We start from the raw sequence: 26,263 nt of genomic DNA on the forward strand, positions 1-26,263 counted from the left end.
ATTTATTGTAGAGATGAGGTCTTGCTGCCCAGGCGGGTCTCGAACCCGCGGGCTCGGGCAATCCACTCACCTCAGCCTCCCAAAGGCGCGGGATTACAGGCTGAGCCACCGAGCCCAACTCCTGCATCCTATTTTTAAGAGGATTATTACCGTCACAAAAAGTCTGTGTTTGTTGTAATAGCTCTCTGCCTTTCTTTTCCCACCAGCCCTGGTGATGGACACTCCTTTCCTATGAGGTCTATGAATGAGTCGCAGAACCCACTGCTAGCAAATGAAGAACCCTGGGAAGACAATGAGGATGACAACCGAGGTAAGCAAGCTCAGAAGGAAGTCTTTTCTCCACTCAGGAGATCAAGCACTATGAAGTCCATGTTAATAAACCTAATGTAAAGTAGCGAATAAATAGTATCCAAAAATATTTTATAAGTATGTCAACCTTATAATTGCCAAATCCTGGGAGTTTTCTTCCAATACAATGCTATGTCTCTCCTTTGGACAAGAACATATGAGACACAGTGCTGTGAATGCATGCTATCTTGTTATCTAAAGCGTTCAACTGCTTCTTAGAAGTGGATGGAGAAGGGCAAATATAGCCAGATTTGTTTAGTAAACATGGGTAGCTTTTGTAGGATTAGATGACAGTTTGGGAGGCTCCTTACCAGCTTGGTCACACCAAGATTTATATAATGAATCAATAAATCAGGAAACATAATAAACAGTGCTATGTATGTTTGTAAACAATCCTGCCAGGTGGTCACTCATATTTTGCTTGAGTGCAAAGCTTTAATTCAATCAGTAAGCAACAGTTCACCTTTCTCTACCCTGCTCCATTCACATTGGTTAAATTTTCTTTATAATCTTATACTCATTCTCTTTTAGAATGTTTAAATACACTAAAAAAAGAGACAGTAATGGGGTCAAGCCTATATATGCACGTAGTGTACCTTTCTAAAAGGTAGAGGGACGAAGGAAACATAAAGAAGCAGAACTTTGCCCTTCCAACTTTCTCCCACCAGATCATTGGATCATCTTGAGACTTAAAAGTTTAGTTCTCAATTATCATAATACTACAAGAAAGGGATTGGCAGTAGTGGAAAACTGCCAGGGGAGGAGGGGTGGGATTGGCAGTTGAGGGAAACTGCCAGGGGAGAGAGGAGTACACCTCATCAACAAGGGTACCTGCATAATGAACATTTGTATACCTAACCCTGAATTGTACCCCACATCTTTAAAAATAAAATAAAATAAATAAAAGTTAAGTTCTCATTTCATATATCTCCATTGCCAGCCATATTCTTTATCTTCACCTGTTGCTAGCCTACTTCTATGACTCCAACGGTTGCTTATGTTGCTAATACCAGCCATTAGAGAGTAGTTTTTAGCTACTGGTTCCAATAATGCAGTAGCTGGCAGCAACTTTGAGTAGGAACTCCAAGTAGTAACAAACTGTATCTGGGGTGAAGGAGACTGAATGAGGATGTAGAAAGGCATCAAGGTGGGAGCAGAGGTGGAGAGCAAGCCTTTCTAAACTGGTATCCAGTTAGATTATCCAGGCCCAGATTCTCTACCTGGAAGTCTACTTTTAAAGAAAGCATGTTACTAGGAATAAGGAAAACAAAACAGTCCCAAATCCCTAATAACAAAACAAAATAGTTTTTGCCCAAGTCCAAAGAACTTACAATACAAGCAACTAACTCCCTTACCTCCTCCTGCTGACTATTGAATCAGCCTGTAATCCCAGCACTTTGGGAAGCTGAGGTGAGTAGATTGCCTGAGTCTGCGAGTTCGAGACCCACCCGGGCAATTTGGCAAGACCTCATCTCTACAATAAATCAAAAATTAGCTGGGCATGGTAGCATGCGCCTGTAGTTCCCGCTACTTGGAAGGCTGAGACGGAAGGATTGTCAGAGCCCAGCAGGTCGAGGCTGCAGTGGCCGTGAGTGGGCCACTGCACTCTAGTCTGCGTGACACAGTGAGACTTCAACTCAAAAAAAAAGAAAAACTGACTATATTTTGACCTACCTTCCTTCAGCCTTTACTCTTTGAACAGACTTTTATTTATAGCAGTAATGCAAACTCTTATTTTGCTATTTAAAAAAAACATTTTAATAGAAATTAGAGACTTATTATGTCTTAACCTGACTTGAATTAACTCAACAATGTAAGAAAACTATTTATATCAGAACTTTGTGTTGGCAAGTGGAATACTTTAAGTATTAATGTAGCACCACATAATAAAATGTTATTTTTTAAGTAGTCTTTAATTTCAGACTTTTTAAAAAGCATTAAGTCATAAAAATTAGTGTGTATTGTTATCATTTACAAAGTACTTTCTTATAGTTTTTCTTCATACTTTTGACCCTCACAACTGTCAGGTTAAGTAGGCATTGTTATTAATATAATCCCCATTTTATAATAGAAGAAACAAAGATTCAGAGATGTTAAGTAACTTATCCAAGATCACATAGCAAGAAGGAGGCAGTGCTTGGACTTAAAAGTAAGGTATCTTGATTCCAAATCCTGGGGGTTTTCTTCCATTACAATGCTATGTCTCTCCTTTGGACAAAAACATATGAGACACAGTGCTGTGATTGCATGCTATCTTGTTATCTAAAGCATTCAACTGCTTCTTACATAAATCATAAAATCATTGACTACACGCGCCTTTAACTTTAGCAAGACCACTATACCATCTCTGATAGCAGAGGGATTTTTTTAAGTTTAGTAAAGGAGATTCCACAAGCCTCTCTTATAACACATTCCAATATTAAACAATTTTAGCTATTAGAAAACTGTGCTGTTATTTAAAACAAGTTCTCATACTGTACTAATTGTCCAGTTGATTCTGTTTTACTCAGTTGCCCCTATTTTCTATACATAACTGATGATATATAAACAGTTCTGACACTTTCAACAACTTAGGTTCCTGGGAAAGGTGCTATAAGGTGAAATTATATATGTGTGTTGAACTTAATTTCTTTTAGGAATGATGTCAGAGTTTTGTTCCTAGCCCAAAATATAATATTTAGTTTACTATAAATGATGTACATTGCATAGTGTAAAATATTCTTAAATGTATATAAAATACTAAAATATGGTTCAAGTAACCTGTTAGGTAAGAATGTAATATTATAGTCAGGAACTATATAAAGCAGTATCTTCTTTTAAATCCTTTCCTTATTTTAGTAAAGCAAATTTCTAGGTAAAGAAATATCTCTATGAAATAAGGAATTTAAACAGGCTTCTCTGATGTGATTTTTAAAGTAAGATATTTAATTAATGTACAAATGCATAGAAAAATGTACAAATCCACAGTGTACAGGCCACGTAGTTTTCTGAGGAAATTTAACAGGCATTGTTTTAAAGACTTTTGAGAGACCAGGGGCTACATTTTCGCTTTTTGAGAAAATGATCCAGAGATGTCTGTTCTGTTGCTCGTTTTGTTCATTATTAAGTATCCTGTAGCTTACTTAATAAAAAGGAGAGATTACAATATACCTATTTTTGGCCAGACTCAGTGGCTCAGCCTGTAATCTCAGCACTTTGGGAGGTCAGAGTGGATTGTCTGAGCTCGCAGGTTCAAGACCTACCCGGGCAATTTGGTGAGACCTCGTCTCTACAATAAATCCAAAAAAAAAAAAAAATTAGCTGGGCATGGTAGCGTGCGCCTGTAGTTCTAGCTACTTGGAAGGCTGAGGCAGAAGGATCGCCAGAGCCCAGCAGGTTGACACTGGGGTGGCCATGAGTGTGCCACTGCACTCCAGCCTGGGTGACGGAGACTCCAACTAAGATATAGATATAGATGTAGATGTAGATGTAGACGTAGACGTAGACGTAGATGTAGACATAGACGTACATATAGATATAGATATAGATATAGATATATAGTTGTTTTTGTTCTGTTTAAATTGGAATTCATTTCCTCCAATCTGGATGGGTCGCATCTATGACCATGCCTGTCATAAGTATCAAAAATAAGTTGGGTATAATCATCAGGGTGATTATTAAATGCAAACTGCTGTGAGTCAGAGCCTGCCTGTATGTGAAACCCATAAAGAGTCTTCTGAGGTGAGAGGAAGTAATCCTAGTTTCTTAATATTTTCTTGTACAGTTGATTTCTCAATTTTTAAAATTTTTATGGCTCTGGTGCCTTTTTGAATTATCTATATCCTTTTATTGTTTCAGCAGGTAGCAAAGCCTGTGAATTTTTCAGCCATCACCTCTTTCAAATTAGTTGCTGCACTCTTTGATCATGGACATTTATTTGAGATGCAGCATCCCTGGAAATACTGAGGAGGTAGTCACATTCAATATTTCCTAAGCAGTAAACTTAACAGAGACAATGGCAGAGACTCCAGCAGCAGAGCCATGGCTTTTTTTATTTGCAGAGGAGTAACTCTGTTTATTTTAACATGGGTGTGTATCTATTTGTTTGTTTTTATTGTAAAAATTTAAGGTATACAACATGATTTTTGAAATACAAATAAATAAATTTCATTTCATTATTTCAAATTACTACAGGTAAGCAATTTAACATATACATTGTCTCACAGTTACCTTTTTTGTGATAAAAGTACCTAAAATCTACTCTCTTACAAGAATTCATAGTATACAGTATGATTAACTATAGTCCCCATGTAATACTTTAAATCTCTAGATTTATTCATCCTACGTAACTGCTTACTTTGTACATTTTACCCTACACCTCCCCTGACACCCCCGCCTGCCTCTGCCACTGTTCTATTCTCTGTTTCTATGTATTTGACTCTTTTTTTAGACTCCACATGTAAGAGAAATTATGTAGTATCTTTCAGTGTCTGTCTTATATCATTATATCATGATGTCCTCCAGATTGATCCTTGTTTTTGCAAATGACAAGATTGCCTTCATTTTTAAAACTTAATAAAATCAGTGGGCACTTCCACTGTTTTGATATTTTGGCTACTGTGAATAATGCTATGATGAATATAGGAGTGCAGATATCTCTATGAGGTGATGATTTCATTTCCTTTGGGTATGTACCCAGAAGATTCTGTTATCCTCAGTTGCCCTCATTTTCTGTGCATGATTGGTCATATACAAACAGTTCTTGCACTTTCAACAACTTAGATTCCTGGAAAATGTGCTGTAAGTCAAAATTACATGTGCATTGAACTTAACTTCTTTTTAAAAATGATGTCAGGAATTATGTCAATCCCAGAAGAGGGATTTCTGGATCATATTGCAGTTCTACTTTTAATTTTTTGGGTACCTTCCATACTATAAGGGCTGTACTAACTTACATATTCACCAATAGTGTATGAGGATTCTTTTTCTCCACATTTTCATGAACACTTATTATTTTTTGTCTCTTTGATAGTAGTCAATCTAACAGGTGGGAGGTGATATCTCATAGTGGTTTCGATTTGCATTTCCCTGGTGATTAGTCATGTTGAGCATCTTTTCATATACCACTGGGTCATTTTTATGTCTTTGTTGGAAAAATGTCTATTCAGGTCCTTTACCCATTTTTTAATCTACTTATTTATTTTGTGTTTGTTTGTTTACTGTTGAGTTAAGTGAACTCCTTACATATTTTGGATATTAACCCCTTATCAGATTTATTACTCACAAATATTCATCCCATTCGTAGGTTGCATTTTCAGTTTTTTAAGATTTTAAAGTTCTTTAAAATATATATAAAATAAAATAAAAGATTTTAAAATTCTAGTTTGCTTTTTCTTTTTAAAAAGTTTTTGAGCTGGGGCGTGGTGGCTCACGCCTTTAATTGCAATATAATGGGGGGCAGAGGCAAGAAGAATGCTTGAGCCTGGGGTTTGAGGCCAGCCTGGACAACTTGGTGAGGCCTCGTCTCTAAAATAAATCAATAAAAAGATTTTTTTAATTTTTGGATGTACCACTATGAGAAAACTATAATTACTTAACATTATTAATCCAAAAAATCCATCAACCTGAAATTGCACTGACGTTTAAACAATTTTTTAATTGATATATAGTAGATGTACATATTTTGGGGGAAGATATATTTTGATACATTCATATAATATGTAAAGATCAAATTAGGGTAACTAGGATATCCATCACCTTAAATATTTATCTTTATACTAGGAACATGTGAATTATCTCTTTGAGCTATTTTGAAATGTACAATAGAGTATTGTTAACTATAGTTGAGCTTATGATGGCAGCTGACAGGTCAGGCTGTAAAAATCTCAGTGGAGGCAAGTGACAATAAAGACTCTCCATGTGAGTAGACAGGCGCTGGTGGGAGCATGAAAGTCCATCTGAGGGGATACTCGGCTGCATGCACCCCGGTGCCCCCTCTGAGGGCAAATGCAAACTCCCACTGAAATTAGAGCTCAGCTCCCAAGTATGGCACAGAAACTTCTGCTGCCTGCAGGAATGCGCCTGAGAAAAGCCTGCTGAATTCAGCTGATTCCCAGCACCTGGCACCTGGGGAACACCATCACCTGGCATACCGGACCTGCTGGAGTGCAGGATTTGACTTTTGGAGAGAGAGCATCTGGGGAATCCGGAGAGAGGAATATATGCCTGGTGAGAAGCCTCCCACCACAGCCATTTTCCAGGCAGAGATTTGCACTGCTTCACCCAGCTCCCCACCCCCCAGCCCCCAACTTGTTGCCTAAGCAACACACAAACAATTGCTCCAGGCACTCCCTTACCATTTAAATAGGAGAGAGACCTAACAAGGCACTAGAAGGGGCTGTGGACACAGCCCAGAGATCCAGTCTCTGTGAATGGCAGATCAACTACTCAGGACTGGATTGTGGTCCCAAGGAAATATTCTGAGAGCACAAACTTCAGAGAGACCTGAGAGTGCTGAGTTCCAGATGCCCCACCCCCTACCCTGATCCAGCCATGGGATAAAGGGTGTGGCCAGAAAAGGATGGGGAAGAACTCCAAAGAGATCAGTGGTGAGTCTGGGCTCACCCAAACCCCCTCCTCCCCAGCAATCCTCTGAACGTCAGATGCACACAGCTGGGCCACGACTGAGACGGACAAACCCAGACAAAGCCTGGACATCAGTTGCAATAGGAGAAGCCCATTCCAGGACAGGCCTGCCTGGGGCAACCTTGTGAGAGTACATACCTGGGGAAGAGACTATCCTGTACATCCCCAACAGAGAGCTCCCCCTGACCATAGGAGAGTGAGAGGGGAGGACTGCAGCCCCACCCACCTCCACTGCCCCTCCTCCTTCCCTGCTCCACTCCCGAGGAGAGAGTGAAAGAGGTGACTCTGCAGGAGAGATCTGATTAGAGGATCAACTACAGAGCCTGCCAAAAGAGGACAGGCTTTTTTGTCTTTGTTTTTTGTTTTGTTCTTTTTTGTTTTTTCAAATTTTCAATTATTTTTTAATTTTAAAAATTTTCTGTTTGTTAGTTCATGTATTTTTAAAATATTATTCCTTTGTACATGAATGTGTATGTGAGGCTTTGACCTGCATCGCCTTCCAAATTTTTTTCCCTTTTCGTTCTCCGTTTCTTTCTGCTTTTATTTGTCATTCTCTGTGTGTGTATGTGAATGATTGAGTGTTCATCTTTTGATTTTGCTGATGGTTTTCCTCTTTTGTTCTTTTGGGGGTTTTTTGTATTCATTTTTTATAATTTAAGGGATGTGTCAATATATGTGTGAGGTGTGCGGGTTCCACCTGAATCCACCCCCCCTTTTATTCTTTTCTTTTTTTCTCTCTCTTTATTTTCTTTTTCCTTATTCTCCCCCTTAAGTCTTTTTGTCTTTCTTCTCTATTTACTTCGTACTAGGCGTGTGTGTGTTTAGTTTTCTTGGGGTTTTTCTGTTGTTGGGGTTTGCTTTGTCTTGCTTGGTTATTGTTGCAGATTGTTTTGTGGTGTGGATTGGTTTCTTCTTTGCAGAAACATATAGAATGGTGGTGGGGAGTGAATCTCAGGGAAAACATACCATAATAAGTGAATATTTTAAGTTGCAAGTAGCATCTGACTCCTAGCACCCCATCCCCCACATTACTCAGATTTCAAAAACTACAAGAGACAGCAAAACTTCCCATCCACCATCCTATTTCAAAATAGAACAAATCCAGAGTCCGGATGAAGGAAGAGTAGAGGACTGAGCAAACATCAGAAGGGAAAGCCTCTCCCACTGACACTGAATAACAGAACTAAAGAAGAAAAAAAAAAACAAGCTATCTGTCACAAATGAGGAAAAGTCAAAGGAAGACCTCAGGCAATTTCAAGTCTAACAAAGACAAAACCCCTGAGAAATCAGACCTTGATGCCCAAACAATGGAAGTCACCAACAACTGGCCCCAAAATACGACAGGGATCAGGGAATGGTTGGAAAGAGTGAATAAGACTCAAGAAAGACAAGATGCAACACTGAAAGAACTTGTAACAGAGATTCTGGCAATAAAAAACTTCATCCAGGAAATAAATAACAAGATGACAAGCATGGAAAGCAGAATCAATCTAGCTGAAGAATGAATCTCAGAATTTGAAGACCACAACATGGAATTAACCCGATCTTTAAAAAACATCACAAAAAAAGACTCAGAAAGAAGGAACAAAGCCTACAAGAGATGTATGATTATATCAAGAGGCCTAACCTATGCCTGATTGTTATCCCAGAAGAAGAAAGGGAAAATGAGAACAACGTGGAACAAGTATTCCAGGAGGTAATCCAAGAAAACTTTCCCCATCTCACCAGAGATGTGATGAGCCAAGCACAAGAGATACAGAGAACCCCCACAAGACATCAAAAGAGAAGACCAACCCCTAGAAACATAGTAATTCACCTACACAAAGTAGGCACAAAAGAAAAGATACTAAAGGCAGCAAGAGAGAAAGGTCAGACTACCTACCAGAGAAAACCAATCAGAATAGCAGCAGACCTATCAGCAGAAACACTACAAGCAAGAAGGGACTGGAGCCCTATATTCAAAAACCTCAAAGGTAAGCAATTTAAACCAAGAGTTTCCTATCCAGCCAAGCTCAGCTTCATCAATGATGGAGAATTAAAATCCTTCCCAGACATCCAATCCCTAAGGGATTATGCAGCTTCCAGACCAGCTCTACAGGAGACACTTAAAGGTATTAAGCACAGAGGAAAGAAAAAAAGAAGCACTACACACTTCCCAAGAGAACACCAGAGCACAGAATCAACAGAAAATACAGCACAACAAGAAACTTGAAAACACATGCATACACTAATAAAAGCCAAAAGAAAAGAAGCAAACAGAAAAAAACTTTATAAAAACCTCATGACAGGGATAAGCAATCACATTTCAATAATCAGCCTGAATGTGAACGGACTAAATGCACCACTGAAAAGGCACAGAATGGCGGATTGGATAAGAAACCATGATCCCATTATTTGCTGCATCCAGGAGACCATCTCGCCACAAGGGATGCACGCAGACTCAAAGTTAAAGGATGGAAAACGAATTTCCAGGCAAATGGACCACAAAAGAAGGTAGGAGTTTCAAACTTAATATCAGACAAAGCAACCTTTAAGCTATCAAAAATTTAAAAAGATACAAAAGGATACTACATAATGATAAAAGTTTCAATCCATCAACAAGGAATATCCATCATAAACATATATGCACCCAACACAGGAGCACCAGCATTTATGAAGCAACTACTAAATAAACTCAAAAAAGATATTGATTCTAACACTATTATAGCAGGGGACTTAAATACCCCACTGACAGCCCTAGATAGATCATCGAGGCAAAAAATCAACAAGGAGATCCAGAACCTAAACTTGACACATGACCAAATGGACTTAGTACATACCTATAGATTATTCCACCCAACAACCACAAAATATACTTTCTACTCATTACCACACGGAACATACTCCATGATCGATCACGTCCTTGGCCATAAATCAAGCATAAACAAGTTCCATAAGGTTGAAATCTTGCCACGCACATTCTCAGACCACAGTGGACTAAAAATAAATATCAAAACCAACATTTCCCCAAAGCCCACAAAGACATGGACACTAGACACCATGATGCTGAACAACGAATGGGTTAACACTGAAATCAGAAGAAATTGAAAGATTCCTGGAAACAAACAAAAATGGAGAAATATCTCACCAAAACCTATGGAATGTGATGAAATCAGTTCTCAGAGGGGAATTTATATCTCTAGGAGCACACATCAAGAAAATGGAAAGATCACAAGTGGAGAGCCTAACAAATCACCTAAGGGAGCTGGAAAGAGAAGACCACCAAAACCCTAACTTTAGCAGAAGAATCCAAATCACCAAAATAAGAGCCCAAATATGGGACATAGTCGACAAAAATACCATAGAAAACATCAAACAAAAAAAAGCTGGTTCTTTGAAAGATTTCACAAGATTGATGGGCCTCCAGCCAGAATGAACCAGAAAAAGAGGGGGAAAGAAGCCCAAATAAACACCATCAGAAATACAAAAGATCAAATCACAACTGACCCCAAAGAAATACAAAGAATTATCAGAGATTACTATGTACACCTATATGGAAACAAACTTGATAACCTAGATGAAATGGAGGACTTTCTGACATCACACAGCCTTCCCAGGTTAAAACAAGAAGACATTGAGACACTAAATAGACCAATAACAATCCAGGGAATTTACTCTGTCATACAAAAACTACCTTTAAAAAAAGCCCTGGACCAGATGACTTTCCTGCAGAATTCTACAAAATGTACAAGGAGGAGCCGATGCCAATTTGACTGAATGTATTCCAGGCAACTGAGAAAGATGGAATTCTCCCCAAATCATTTTACAAAATTCACAGCACACTGAAACCCAAACAGGGTAAAGATCCAACAAAGAAAGAGAACTACAGGCCAATATATCTTACGAACATAGATGCAAAAATCCTCAGCAAGATTCTAGCAAATCAGATCCAAAAACACACCTCAAAGATCATCCGCCATGACCAAGTAGGCTTCATCCCCAGGATGCAGGGGTGGTCCAATATTCACAAGACCATAAATGTCATCAAATACATCAACAGATATAAAAACAAGAACCACATGATTATCTCGTTAGATGCAAAAAAAGCTTTGGATAAAATCCAGCATCCCTTCTTGATAAAAACCCTCAAACACCTAGGTATAGGTATACATAAAACTAGTAAGGGCCATCTACGACAAACTCACAGCTAACACATTGCTAAATGGACAGAAACTAGAAACATTTCCCCTGAAAACTGGAACAAGACAAGGCTGCCCACTTTCACCCCTCTTGTTCGATATTGTGTCGGAAGTTCTAGCTTGGGCAGTTAGACAAGAGAAGGACATCAGGGGTATCCAACTAGGAAAAGAGGAAGTCAAGTTTTCCCTCTTTGCTGATGATGTGATCCTACACCTTGAAAATCCAAGAGAATCTGTCAAAAACCTGCTTGCACTGATAAAGGACTTTGACAAAGTCTCAGGGTACAAAATGAATGTGCAAAAGACAGTTGCATTCCTATACACCAACAAGAAGCAGGCAGAGACCCAAATAAAAAGCACAATCCCATTCACAATAGCCACCAAAAAATGAAATACCTTGGCATCTTCCTAACCAGGGAAGTGAAAGACCTTTACAAAGAGAATTACAAAACACTGCTCAAGAAATCTAAGAAGACACAAAGAAATGGAAAAATATTCCATGCTCATGGATAGGAAGAATCAACATTGTTAAGATGTCCATCCTACCAAAGACAATCTACAGATTCAACGCAATATCCATTAAGTTACCAACATCATCCTTCTCAGACCTGGAAGTGACAATGCAGAAATTTATATGGAAACATAAATGACCACGAATAACCAAAACAATCCTTAGCAAAAGAAATAAAGCAGAAGGTATCATACTTCCAGACTTCAAACTTTACTATAAGGCTACAGTAATCAAAACAGCCTGGTATTGGTACAAGAACAGGCATATAGACCAATGGAAGAGGATAGAGATTCTGGAAGCGAAGCCTCAATTCCTCAACCAAGTCATCTTTGACAAAGCGTTCAACAACCACTGAGGAGAGGAGAACCTATTCAGTAAATGGTGCTGGGAAAACTGGCTAACAACATGCAGAAGATTGAAACAGGACCCCTATCTATCACCATACACAAAAATTAACTCTAAATGGATCAAAGACCTCAATGCAAAACCTCAAACTATAAGAATCTTAGAAAGCGCAGGAGACACCCTTAAGGAAATTGGAATTGGCAACCAATTCCTATTCAGAACCCTAAAGGCCAATACCTGAAGAAATAAGATAGACATGTGGGACCTCATCAAATTAACGAGCTTCTGCAAAGCAAAAGAAACCATCAAGAGAGCAGGAGACATCCCACAGAATGGGAAAAAATATTTGACAACTCTATATCTGACAAAGGCCTAACATCCAGGATCTACAAGGAACTAAAATGCACCAAAAGGAAAAACCACAAACAACACCTTTAAAAACTGGGCAAAGACATGAATAGACATTTCTCAAAAGAAGATATACAGGCAGCCAACAGACACATGAAAAAGTGCTCGGCCTCACTCATCATCAGAGAAATGCAAATCCAAACCACATTGAGATACCACCTAATATCTGTAAGAATGGCCATCATTAATAAAACAAACAACAACAGATCCTGGTGAGGATGTGGAGAAAAAGGAACACTTCTACACTAGTGGTGGGAATGCAGACTAGTACAACCTCTTTGGAAGACAGTGTGGCGATTTCTGAAAGAACTAGAAATTGACCTTCCTTATGACCCAGCCATTCCTTTATTGGGAATATACCTGGAGGAACTCAAATATTTCTAGAAAAATATACCTGCACACATATGTTTGTTGCAGCTCTATTCACAATAGCAAAATCATGGAACCAACCCTGTTGCCCATTGAAGCTGAACTGGATAAAAAAATGTGGTACATATACACAATGGAATATTATGCAATCATAAAGAAGGACAAACATATGGACTTTGCAGCAACTTGGATGGATTTGGAGTCGATCATACTCAGTGGTTTGTCACAGAAACAAAGAACAGCGTTCCATATGTTCTCACTCATAAGGTGACTTTGAACAATTATAATGCTGTAAGAAAGCGATTGGTTGTAATGGAAAACTGTCAGTGGAGGGGGGTGGGATTGGCAATTGAGGGAAACTGCTAGGGGAGGGAGGGGCATCCCTCATCAACAAGGGTACCTGCGTGATTGGTGTTTATATACCTAACCCTTAATTGTACCCCACATCTTTATAATAAATGAATAAGTTTAAATAAATAATAATTTTTTTAGAAAACTATAGTCAACCTATTCATCTATCAAACATGTGGTCTTATTTAGTCTATTTAACTGCATATTTATACCAATTAATCAACTTGTCTTTATCCTCCCCTTCTCTCTTTCCTTCTTGGCCTCTGGTAACCACCAACCTACTCTCTGTTTTCATGAGATACACCTTTGTATCTCCCACATGTAAGCAAGAGCATGCAATATTTGTTCTTTTTGTGCTTGGCTGATTTCCTTAACATAATGACCTTCTGTTCCACCCATGTTGCTGCAAATGACAGAATTTCGATCTTTTTATAAATAAGTAATTTTCTACTGTGTCTATATACATTTTATTTGTCCATTCATCTGTTAATGATTCCATATTTTAGCTGTAATAAAATATGGAATCTATTCAGTGCTGCAATAAACATTGGAATACAAATATCTCTTTGATATATTGATTTTCTTTCTTTTAGATATGTATATACCCTTGATAGAATTGCTGGATTATATGGTAGCTCTATTTTTCATTTTTGCAGGATATTGCATACAGTTTTCCATAGTGGCTATACTAATTTACGTTCTCATCAATTGTGTACAAAGATTCCCTTTCATATCTTTGCCAGCATCCATTATTTCCTGTCTGTTTGAAAAAGCCATTTTAAGTGGGGTAAAATGATATCTCACTGTCATTTTGTTTTGCATCTCAATGATGATTAATGTTGTTGAATATTTTGTCATACACCTGTGAGCCATTTGTATGTCTTCTAGGATTCTTAAAGTTTGACATTTTATGTTTAGGTTTGAACCAGAGTTGATTTTTGTATATGGTGTTGAGTAGAGTTCCAGTTTCATTCATCTGCATGTGACTGACCAGTTTTCACTGCACCATTTGCTAAATATGGTCTCCTTTCACCAATGATTGTTATTGGTGACTTTGCAAAGATGAGTTGGCTGAGAAACTGTGTTTTTACTTTTGGAATCTCTGTCCTGTTCCATTGGTCTGTGTGCCTATTCCTGTACCAATACCAGGCTGTCTTGGTTCCTGTAGCTTTGTAATAAAGTTTAAAGTCTGGAAGTGTGGTACCTCCTGCTTTGTTCCTTTTGCCAAGGATTGTTTTGGTTATTCGTGCTCTTTTCTGTTTCCCTATAAATTTCTGTATTGTTGTTTCCAGGTCTGTGAAAAATGATGTTGGCAGTTTGATGGGTATTGCATTGAATCTGTAGACTGCCTTGGGAAGGATGGATATCTTGACAATATAGAATCTTTCAAGCCATGAGCATGGAATTTTTTTTTAATTTGATTGTGGCATCCTTGATTTCTTTGAGCAGCATTTTGTAGTTCTAATTGTAAAGGTCTTTCACTTCTCTGGTAAGGTGGATGCCAAGTCATTTCATTTTTGGTGGCTATTATGAATGCAGTTGTGCTTTTATTTGGTTCTCCACCTGCTTGTTGCTGGATGTTGAAATGCAACTGTCTTTTGCATGTTGATTTTGTAAACCAAGACTACTAAAGTCATTTACCAGTGTGAGGAGGCTTTTGACAGATTCTCTAGGGTTTCTAGGTATAGAATCATATCATCTGCAAAGAAGGATAGCTTAACTTCCTCTTTTTGTATTTGAATACCCCTGATTTCCTTCTCTTGCCCTGATTGCTCTTGCAAGGACTTCTGGCATGTTGAATAAGACGGGTGAGGGTGGGCATCTTTGTTTAGTTCCCATTCTCAAGGGGAATACTTCTAATTTCTGCCCATTGAGCAAAATGTTGGCTGTGGGTTTATCATAGATGGCTCTTATTGTTTTCAGGAATGTTCCTTCTATGGCTAGGTGCTCAGGGGTTTTTATCAATAAGGGATGCTGGATTTTGTTGAGTGCTTTTTCTGTGTCTTATGAGATAATAATATGGTTCTTAATTTTACCTCTGTTAATGTACTGAATTATATTTATGGTCTTGTGAATGTTGCACCAGCCCTGCATCACAGGAATGAAGCTCACCTTGTCATGGTGGATGATCCTTGTGATGTGTTGTTGGTTCCAATTTGCTAGAATCTTGTTGAGACTTTTTACATCTATGTTCATCAAGGAGCTTGGCATGTAATTCTCTTTCCTTGTTGGATCTTGGCCAGGTTTGGGTATAAGTGTGATGTTCCCTTCATAAAATGATATAGGGAGAATTATATCTTTCTCAGTGCCTGGAATACTTTCAATAAGATTGGTATCAGCTCTTCCTTGTATGTCTTTAAAATTCAGCAGGGAAGCCATCTGGTCCAGGGCTTTTTTTTTTTTTTTTTGGTAGGGAAGTTTCTTATTAGTGAGTCAATTTCTTGGATTGTTATTGCTCTGTTTAGAGTTTCAATTTCTTCTTCTTTCAACCTTGGGAGGTTGTGTGATGTCAGAAAGTCCTCCATTTCTTTTAAATTTTCTACTTTACAGATAGTCATAGTAATCCATGATAATCTTTTCAATTTCTTCAGTGTCAGTTGTGACTTTGCCTTTTTCACTTCTAATTGTGTTTATTTGGACTTTCTTCTCTTCTCTTCTTCAGAAACATCTCTCTGTCAATCTGGCCAAGAATACATCAATTTTATTTATCTTTTTCAAAGAACCAGGTTTTTTCTAGTTAATTCTTTCTATGACATTTTGTTCTTCTATATTCTGCAATTGTGAGTTTATCCTAGTGATCTGGATTTTTCTACTGAAATTAGGATTTATATGATCTTGCCTTTCCAGCTCTGTTAGGTGTGATGTTAGGTTGTTTACTTGTGATCTTTCTGTTTTCTTGATGTGAGCATGCAATGCTGTGAAATTCCACTTAACACTGATTTCATGGAATCCTAGAGATTCTGGTAAGATGTGTCTTTGTTTTTGTTTATTTCCAGGAATTTTTTTTATTTCTGTCTTTTTGTGTTGACCCAGAAGTCATTCAATACATGTTTGCTGTTGTTCATATCTTTATGTGTTTTGGGGGGATCTTGTTGATGGCAATATTTATTTTTATTCCACAGTGATCTGAGAAGATGAAAGATGTTATTTCAATCTTTTGAAATTTGTTCGTGCTTGATTTATGTCCAAGAATGTGCTTGAACTTAGAATATGTTTCATGTGCTGATGAGCAGAATGTATACTCTGTAGATGCTGTGTGGAGTGTTCAATAGATTAAATCCATTTGATCAAGCATAGAGTTAAGGCTCCAAATCTCTTGTTAGTTTTTTGACTTGATGATCTGTCTAGGGCTGTTAGTGGAGTATTTAGGTCTCCAACTATGATTGTGTGAATGTCAGTGTCCTCTCTTAGTTTACTTAACAGTTGTTTTATAAAACCAGGTGCTCCTGTGTTGGGTACATATATGTTTAAGATGGATAGTTCTTGCTGGTAGATGGAGCCTTGTATCTTTATGTAGTGTCCTTCTGTGTCCTTTTTAACTTTTGATGGTTTGAAGTCTGCTTTGTCTGATATCAGAATAGTGCTATCCCTGCTCTCTTCTGTTTTCCATTTGCCTGAAAAATCATTTTCCAGTCTTTTATTTTGAGCCTGTGGGTGTCCTTTGTAGTGAGATGAGTTTCCTGGAGGCAGCAGACCACTGGATCATGCTTCTTTGTTTGGTTTGCCATTCTGTGCCTCTTCAGTGGTGCATTCAGTTCATCCATGTTCAAATGAATTATTGAAATGTGAGAGTTTATCCCTGACATAGGGCTCTTAGGAGGTTGCTTTACTTCCTTTTTACTTTCATATTTGTATATGTGTGTATTTTCAGTTTTGTGAGTGCTCTGCATGCTCTGTTAACTCTGTGCTTGCCTGTACTTTTGTGATGGGTATGATCATTCTTTTTTTTTCTGTTTTCAACACTTTCTTAAGCATCTCCTGAAGGGCTGGTCTAGAGGCGGCATATTCTCTTAGGGATTGGATGTCTGGGAAGAATTTTAATTCTCTGTCACTGCTAAAGCTTAGCCTGACAGGGTAGGAAATGCTTGGCTGGAATTGCTTATCTTTAAGAATATTAAAGATGGGTCTCTATTCCCTTATGGCTTCTAGTATTTCCACAGAAAGTGTGGAGTGATTCTGATGGGTGTCCCCCTGTATGTGGTCTGACTTTTTCTCTTGCTGCTTTTAGGAATTTTTTTTCATGCTTACTTTGTGGAGGCAGATTACTATGTGTCTTCGGGATGTTCTTCTAATGTGATACCTTGCAAGGGTTCCTTGAATATCTTGCACTTGAATGGTCACCTCTTTAACAAGAAGTGGAAAGTTTTCATGAATTACCTCATGGAATGCTTGTTCCATAGTCTTCTCAGTTTTTCTTTCTGCATCAGGGATACCAATCAGGCATGGATTTGGGTTCTTGAAATAGTCTCATGTCTCTTGGAGGCTCTGTGCCTTCTTTTTGAGCCTTTTTCTGTTTTTAACAGCTGGGTTAGTTTCATATTTTGGTCCTCAAGTTCTGAGATTTTTTCCTCTGCCTGACTCATCCTGCTTTCTATGCTTATTACTGTTTTTAAGTTCCAGGATGACGTTCTTCATTTCCATTATTTCAGAATGGGCCTTTCTGCAATTGACCAACTATGTTTTTACTTCCTGTACAACTTCAGTGAGTTTTGCTTCTAGTTTCTTGTGGTTCTCTATATTTATTTTAGCCATCCAAACTCTGATTTCTGTGACTGTTTTCGGGGCAGGTCATTCTGGAGATGCTTCCATTGTTTGTGCTCTAATAGCTGCTTTTTCAGGCACTGTCTCTTTAAGACTCTGAAGCTTGCCTATAGTTTTTCATTAATCTGTCCTCATTTGTAACACGTCTCTCTTCCCTCTCTATCTTTCCTCTTTGGTTTTGTTGCTCTGAAGCTAGTCAATGATTCTCTGTTCCAAGGTCCTTTCAATATAGATCACTCAATGGAGGGGGGTAACTCACACCTGCCTCAGGCTCCACCCTGTGAAAAGGCTTATTTGCTACTGTGTTTCTCTCCTGCTGTTAACCCAGTTGGGTTGGTTTTCAGATCTTGTTTCAAGCACTCTGTGGGGAGTGGGTCGGGGAATGGGCCCACATCTGCTGTTTGCAGTTTGCAGCCCAGAAGCCTTCCCACCAGGAAAGGCTTCAGGTGTCTTTCATGTTGCTCTCTCCCTGTTCAAGTCCACACGCAGCACTTGAAAGAGAGCAAGTTACCTGCCATTGGGAGATCCACTCTTTGGGCGTGTGGGGCTGGAAGTTGATTCTTCCTGATCTGGTGGGGATGTTGGCTGCAAATGTTGGTGGTGGGTACAAACTGAGTTCAATCTGCAGGTGAGCTTTTCCAGCCTGGGAGCTCGCCGCCAGGCTCCACTGGCAGAAGGCAAAGCTCTTGTTGGCTGTTCTAGCATGGGCTTGTTCCCCAGGCTCTGCTGGCAGAAGGCATGATCCCCACAGGTGTCTAAGAGCGATTTTGTACTCCAGGCTCCACTGGCAGAAGGCATGCTCTCAGCGGCTGTCTGAACAGGGTTTTTTTTTTTCTTCCTGTTCTGCTTGGGCTCTGGTTGCCCACCACTGTGCCCTGTCCAGGACTCCTCCCACATGGGACCAATGACTCACGCAGGGCTGGGAAAGGGGGGCATACCCAAAGTGTCTCAGGATTACTCACCAACTCTTATTCACAGGGAAGGACTTCAGTGCCTATGCAAGCTTGGTTCATAGCAGGGAATGGAAAGCCTGGATTCCAGCATCCACCATGCTTTCTAGTATCTATATGTTCAAAGAGACTTTTGCTAGGTGTAGGGTGCTTCACCCATTTTAAACTGTTCGGGGTGTCTCCTTCTTTTGTCAGTTGTGTCCCTACTCTCTGTCTTGCTCAGCAAGAGAGGCACTGATCTACTGCTCCATGGTGACCATCTTGGATCTCCTCTGTGAATCGCATAAGCTATGGGACTTGAGCAAGTGACTTGAGTTTTTTGTGCCTCAATTCCCATATCACCACAGAGCCACAGCCTTCAGGTTATCTCAGCATTGTATCATCAGACTGTTTTTATTTGTTTGTTTGTTTGTTATTTGTTTTTTAGTAATTAGAAAATTGCATTCCACTCCCTCCTGGCCTGTATGGTTTCTGCTGAGAAGTCTGTTAACAGATTTATTGGAGCTAGTTTATATGTTCCTTGCTTTTTTTCTCTTGCTGTATTTAGGATTCTCTCTTTGTCCTTGATTTTTGAGAATTTATTAAATGCCTTCAGATAGTCTTATTTGAGCCAAATCTGTTTGATTTTTCTATGATCCTCTTATACACAGATATTTCTCTCTCAAGTTTTGTAAATGTTTCTGTTATTATTTCTTTGAATAAGGTTTCTACCCCTTTCATTGCTCAACTCCCTCTTGCACATCAATAATTCTTAAGTGTGGTATTTTGAGGTAATTTTCTATATCTTGTAGGCATTTTTCTCCTTTTTATTCTTATTTGTTTATTTATTTAAATTTCTTTTTTATTTTAAAGATGTGGAGTACAAGTCAGGATTGGGTACATAAATGGTCTATGTACAGGTGAAGTTTGGACCTCCCAATGGTCCTTACTTTGCCTAGTTTAGGATCGGGTACCCTTATGATGTTATATTCCCCCCTCCTCTAGCAATATTCACTACTACCAATCCCTTTTTTGTAGTATTATGATAGGTTTTCAGGGTCCACTTATGAGTGAAAACTTATAGTACTCAGTTATTTGTTTCCATGGTAGATCACTGAGTATGATAGACTCTAAATCCATCCAAGTTGCTGCAAACTCCATAGTTTTGTCCTTCTTTATGGCTATATAATATTCCATTGTGTATATGTACCATATTTTTTTATCCAGTCCACTTTCAGTGGGCAGCACGTTTGGTTCCATGTTTTTGCTGTTATTAATTGTGCTGCAATAAACATGCATGTGCAGGTATCTTCTTTGTAGAATAATTTGAGTTCATCTAGGTATATTCCCAGAAGGGGAATTGCTGGGTCATATGGTAGGTCAATTTGTAGTTCTTCTAGGAATCACCACACTGTTTTCCACTGAGGTCATACTGGAAATTGATGTTTTGCTTCCAGAATCTCTATCCTGCTTCATTGGTCTATATGCCTGTTCTTGTACCAATACCAGGCTGTTTTGATTATGGTAGCTTTATAATAAAGTTTAAAAACTGGAAGTGTGATACCTTGTGCTTTGTTTCCTTTGCTGAGGATTGTTTTGACTATTCATGCACATTTTTGTTTCCAGATGAATTTCTGAATTGTTTCCAGATCTGAGAAGAATGATGATGATAATTTAATGGGTATTGCATTAATTCTGTAGATTGCCTTGGGTAGGATGGACATCTTAACAATGTTGATTCTTCCAATCCATGAGCATGGAATATTTTTCCATTTGTTTGTGTCTTCTTTGATTTCTTTGAGCAGAGTTTTGTAGTTTTCATTGTAAAGGTCTTTGACTTCTCTGTTTAGGAAGATGCCAAGACATTTCATTTTTTGTGGCTATTGTGAATGGGATTGTACTTTTTATTTGGTTCTCTGCCTGTTTGCTAGTGCATAAAAATGTGACTGTCTTTTGCACATTGATTTTATAACCTGAGCCTTTGTCAAAGTCACTCATCATTGCAAGGAGGTTTTTGACAGATTCCCTTGAGTTTTTCAGGTATAGGATCATATTGTCTGCAAAGAAAGATAGCTTAGCTTCTTTTTTACTTGAATACCCCTGATTTCCTTCTCTTGTCTGATTGCTGTAGCTAAGACTTCCAACACTATTTTAAACAGGAGAGGTGAGAGTGGGCAGCCTTTTATTGTATCAGCTTTTAGGGGAAGTGCTTCCAATTGCTGTCCATTTCGTAATATGTTGGCTGTGGGTTTATCATAGATGGTCCTTACTATTTTGAGATATGTACCCTCTATGTCTAGGTGTTCAAGGGTTTTTATCAAGAATGGATGCTGGGTTTTGTCAAAAGTCTTTTATGTGTCTAATGATATAATCATGTTATTCGTGTTTTTACATCTGTTGATATATTGAATTGCATTTATGGTCTTGTGGATTTTGAACCAGCCCTGCATCCTGGGGATAAAGCCTACTTGGCCATGATGGATAATTTTTTAGATGTGTTGTTGTTGGATCTGATTTCCTAGAATCTTGTTGAGAATTTTTGCATCTGTGTTCTTCAGGGATTTTGACATGTAGTTCTCTTTCTTTGTTGTGTCTTTGCTAGGTTTAGGTATCAGTCTGATGTTAACTTCATATAATGAAATAGGGAGAGTTCTGTCTTTCTTGGTTGTCTAGAATACTTTCAATAGGATTGATATCAGCTCTTCCTTGTATGTTTTGTAGAATTCCAGTGGAGAGTCATCTGGTTGAGGGCTTTTTTTTGTAGGTAGTTTTCTTATGGTGGAGTCAATTTCCTGAATTGTTATTGGTCTATTTAGTGTCTCAGTTTCTTCTTGTTTCAACCTTGAGAGATTATCTGATGTCACAAAATCCCCGTTTTCATTTGGGTTTTCAAATTTGTTTCCATACACATGTGCATAGTAATTTCTGACAATCTTATATACTTATTCAGGATCACTTGTGACTTGTCTTTTGCCTTTCTAATTGTGTTTATTTGACCTTTTTCTCTCTTATTCTTGGTAAATCTGGTTAGGGGACTGTAAATCTTGTTTATCCTTTCAAAGAACTATCTTTATTTCATTGATTTTTTTTCTATGATATTTTTGTTTTCTCTGTCCCATATTTGAACTTTTACTTTGGTGATCTGGAGTCTTCTACTGAAGTTAGGGTTTTGGTGGTCTTGCCTCTCCAGGTACTTTAGGTGATTTGTTAGGTTGTTGACTCATAATCTTTCTATTTTCTCGATGTGTGTTTATAGAGTTGTAAATTCCCCTGTTAGTATTGATCTCATGGCACCCCAGAGATTTTGGTAAGATATGTCTTTGTTTTCATTTGTTTCCAAGAATCTTTCAACTTCTGTTTGTATTTCTGTGTCTGCCCAGGAGTTGTTCAGCATTATGCTATTCAGTGTCCATGTCTGTGTGTGTTTTGGATGGATCTTGTTGGTGGCAATGTTTATTTTCATTCCACTGTGGTCTGAGAAGGTGCATCATAGTATTTTATTCTTACGGAATTTGCTTATGCTTGATTTATGGCCAATGATGAGGTAAATCTTGAAGTATGTTCCATGTGGTGATATATATAATGTATATCCTGTGATTGTTGGGTAGAATGTTCTTGGGTATCTGTTAAGTCCATTTGGTCAAGTGTCAAGTTAAGACTCCAAATCTTATTGATTTTTTGCCTTGATGATCTATCTAGGGTTGTTAGTGGGGTATTTACGTCCCCATTTATCATAATATTAGTGTCAATATCCATTTTTAGTTTACTTAGTAGTTACTTTACAAATCCTGGTGCTCCTGTGTTGGGTGCATATATATTTAGGATAGATATTTCTTGTTGATAGATTGAACCTTTTATTATTATGTAGTGTCCTTCCATATATTTAAAAATTTTTAATAGCAAGAAAGTTGTTTTGTCTAATATTGAAATTGTGACTCTTGCCTTCTTTTGTTTTCTATTCACCTGAAAGTTTGTTTTCTATCCTCTAACTTTTAGTCTGTGGGTGTACTTTGTAGTGAGATGTGTTTCCTGGATGCAGCATATTGTTGGATCTTGCTTTTTTATCCAGTTTTCCATTCTGTGTTTTCAGTGGTGCATTTAGTCCATTCACGTTCAGGCTGACTATCAAAATGTGAGTTTATCCCTTTCATGAGGCTCTTTTTTTTTTGAGTTGGAGTCTCACTCTGTCACCCAGGCTGGAGGGCAGTGGCACACTCCCAGCCACCACAGCCTCAACCTGCTGGGTTCCTGCTATCCTTCCACCTCAGCCTTCCTAGTAGCTGGAACTACAGGCACATGCTACCATGCCTTGCTAATTTTTGGTTTATTATAGAGATGAGGTCTCACCAAGTTGCCCGGGTGGGTCTGGAACCCACAGGCTCAGGCAATCCTCTTGCCTTGGCCTCCCAAAGTGCTGGGATTACAGACTGAGCCACTGAGCCCAGATCATGAGGCTCTTATGGAGTTTCTTTGTTTGTTTTCTTTTAACTTTTGGGTTGATGTATGTGTGTGTTTTCAAGTTTATGGTCACTCTGTATTCTTTATTGGTTTTTGCATATTCCTGATGGGAAGTGCATGGTTGTTGTTGTTGTTTTTTTTACCTTCTTAAGCATCTCCTGTAGAGCAGGCCTCAAAGCAGCATAATCTCTTAGGGATTGAGTGTCTGGGAAGGATTTTAATTCTCCATTACTGATGAAGCTTAGCTTAGCTGGGTAGGAAATTTTTGGCTGGAATTGATTATCTTTGAGAACTTTGAAGATTAGACTCCAGCCTCTTCTAGCTTGTATTGTTTCTGTAGATAAGTCTGCTGCTATTCTAATTGGTCTTCCCTGGTAGGTAGTCTGAGCTTTCTCTCTTGCTGCCTTTAGGAATTTTTTATACCTACTTTGTATAAGCAAATTACTATGTGTCTGAGAGTTGATCTTCTCACTTGATGCCTTGCGGGGTTATCTGAATTGCTTATTGGGATGGTCACATATCTGATGAGATGAGGGAAGTTTTCTTGGATAACCTTATGGAATGTTTGTTCCAAGGTGTTCTTTGCCTCTCTTTCAGCCTCAGGTATGCTGATCAGGTATAAGTTTGACCTCTTAAAATAATCACACATCTCTTAGAGGCTTGTTCCATCTTTTTAGCTTCTTTTCTTTGTTTATAACAGTTTGGATTAGTTCCATATTTTCGTCTTCAAGCTCTGAGATTCTTTCTGCTGCTTAGTCAATTCTGCTTTCCATGCTTGTCAGTTTATTTATTTTGTTCACTGTGATCTTTATTCCCATCATCTCAGTTATCAGCTCTTTTGTTCTTTCTTCTTAACTTTCTTCATTTTTACTCATCCTCATTTTTCCAAATTCATTTTTACAAATCCTTGATGGATTTGTGGTTTGAGACCAGTCATTTTGGGGGCTATTCATTGTTTGAGTTCCAAAGTCTATTTTCTCAGGTGCTGTCTTTCCAGGGTTCTGGTGGGTACTTGTGTTCTTCCATTGATTCTTCATCATTTGTGATGATTTTTTCCTTTTTTACCTCTTTAAATCCATTGCTCAGTGAGAGAGAGATAGCTTTCATTTCTGTTTGCTCAAATCTCTATTCTTCCCTAGATAGAGCCTCTAGATTTGTTCAGTTTTGAAGCTGGGCTGGGGGCGGAGGGCTGTGCTCTTTTTGCAGTTTTGAGATTTGATCAAGGTGTAATTGGGGGAGCTAAGGTTCAGAGGCTACCTGTAGTTCACAGTACTCACTGACTGGGGTGTGGGCCCCCGGTACCCAATTCTCACCACCTCACAGTATGTCCATGTGGTGACAGCATATGTATATCATCTCTAACTAAAATGATATAAGAGAAAGTATATGAAAAGAGAAAGAAAGAAGGGAGAAGAAAGGAAAATAAAGAGAATGGAGAAGGAAAAGGAAAACAAACAGGCAAGCAAACAAACAGATTAATATACTAAAAGAAAGAAAGAGGATATACTCACCCTCAACTATACCCATACACAAAAAAAGAGAAAGAAAAAGCGACAAATCAAATCAGAATACAGACACATGAAAAAGATACATATAGAGAGAACCGCCAAAAGCAAAAACAAAAACTTTTTGTGTCTTGCACTACCCCTTGTGGCCATTTCTGGAATGTCAGGTTCCTTTTTACTGGCATGTCCCAATCACCACCACTTTTGGCTTACCACTGCAGATCTCTCCCTTGCTCTTTGTGCAGTCAAGGGGAACTTTTTGTGGTAGCTCTACCTGTGTTCAGACCTCTCCATGCTGGTGAATTAGGCTACTATCCATGAGTCAGATGTCCCATGGACTGCTGGGGAAAGGGGAATGGATTAGTTCACAACTCACCCCTACTTGTCTGTTGCTAAGGCTCCTGCTCCCATTGAACACACTGTCTTGTAAATGGTCCAGTGTAGGAGGTGGGGCATCTGGAATTCTGCCCTGGGACTGTCTCTCCTGGTGTCATGCACCTGGGGTATCCTCTCTGTGTCAAGGATGATTGATCCCAGAAGGATGCAGAACTCGCCCATCAGTCTCAGGATGCAGGCTGCTCAGTAATGAGCATACTAAAGCACATCTCTGCCCTGGTTATGGGACGCAGAAAATGGCAGTGGCCTACATCTTCTCTGGCAGGACTTAGCTCCAAATATCTCCTCGTGCTTTCTCCCCAGTCCCCTCTGCTGGTGCTCGACCTGTAGCCCCAGGTGGTGTGTCAGGCCAGGTGCCAGATGCCTAGATGCAGCTGATCTCTGCCATCTCTTCCTAAGCAATGCCCCAAGAATGGTGGATATTCCTGTGCGGGGGAGAGGAGGGCACAATTCAGAGCAGTGGTTGATGGCAGCCACTTCTTCAGGGGAGCCCTGGGTGCTTGTTCTTGTGCCCCCCTTCAGTCAGACATTCACTTACCCACTTGTACACATGCATGCACATAGATTCATCCTTATGCACATTAACCCATGCAGAGACTCACACACTCTGAACAATTCCATTGCCATCTTGCCCTGGTTCTTCATTCTTCAGACTCAAGTTATTATCTGTAAGTCCTTGATTTCTGACATCTCCTGTCTTCCAGATATCCCAGCATCCTCCCTATGGATCTTCCAATGCCTGCAGCCCACAGGGAGACAGATGCCAGAGCAGAGCCACCTGGGTTTTCTGGACAGTAGGAGGTGAAAAACAGTGGAGACAGACAAGCTCAGTGCTCAGCTACAGGAGACAGAAAGTCTTTTTTTATTTTTTTCCTCTTCTGATTGTGTATTTTAGTTTTTTAAAAAAAATTTATTTAAAAAAATAGAAGCAAAGTCTTGCTATATTGCCCAAGCTGGTTTTGAACTCCTAGGCTCAAGAGATTCTCCTGCCTTGGCCTCCCAAAGTACCGGGATTACAGGCATAAGACACTGCACCTGACCTGACCATGTATATTCAAATAGCTTGTCTTTGAGTTCACT

General features: G+C 38.9%; 1 protein-coding gene across 2 annotated transcripts in view; it reads left to right on the forward strand.

Annotated features, from left to right (window-relative positions):
* The window catches only part of ZDHHC15 (zinc finger DHHC-type containing 15), a 135,538-nt gene that overhangs the window by 85,014 nt on the left and 24,261 nt on the right, over positions 1-26,263 (forward strand). For both annotated transcript variants that reach the window (XM_008064993.1, XM_008064992.2), the window contains one exon: positions 207-310. In XM_008064993.1, coding sequence (XP_008063184.1) covers positions 207-310 — 104 coding nt within the window. The remainder of the gene's footprint in view (positions 1-206; positions 311-26,263) is intronic.

The sequence above is a fragment of the Carlito syrichta genome, unplaced genomic scaffold (genome assembly GCF_000164805.1).
Source record: "Carlito syrichta isolate Samal-C Ts95f unplaced genomic scaffold, Tarsius_syrichta-2.0.1 Scaffold308124, whole genome shotgun sequence".
NCBI lineage: Eukaryota > Metazoa > Chordata > Mammalia > Primates > Tarsiidae > Carlito > Carlito syrichta.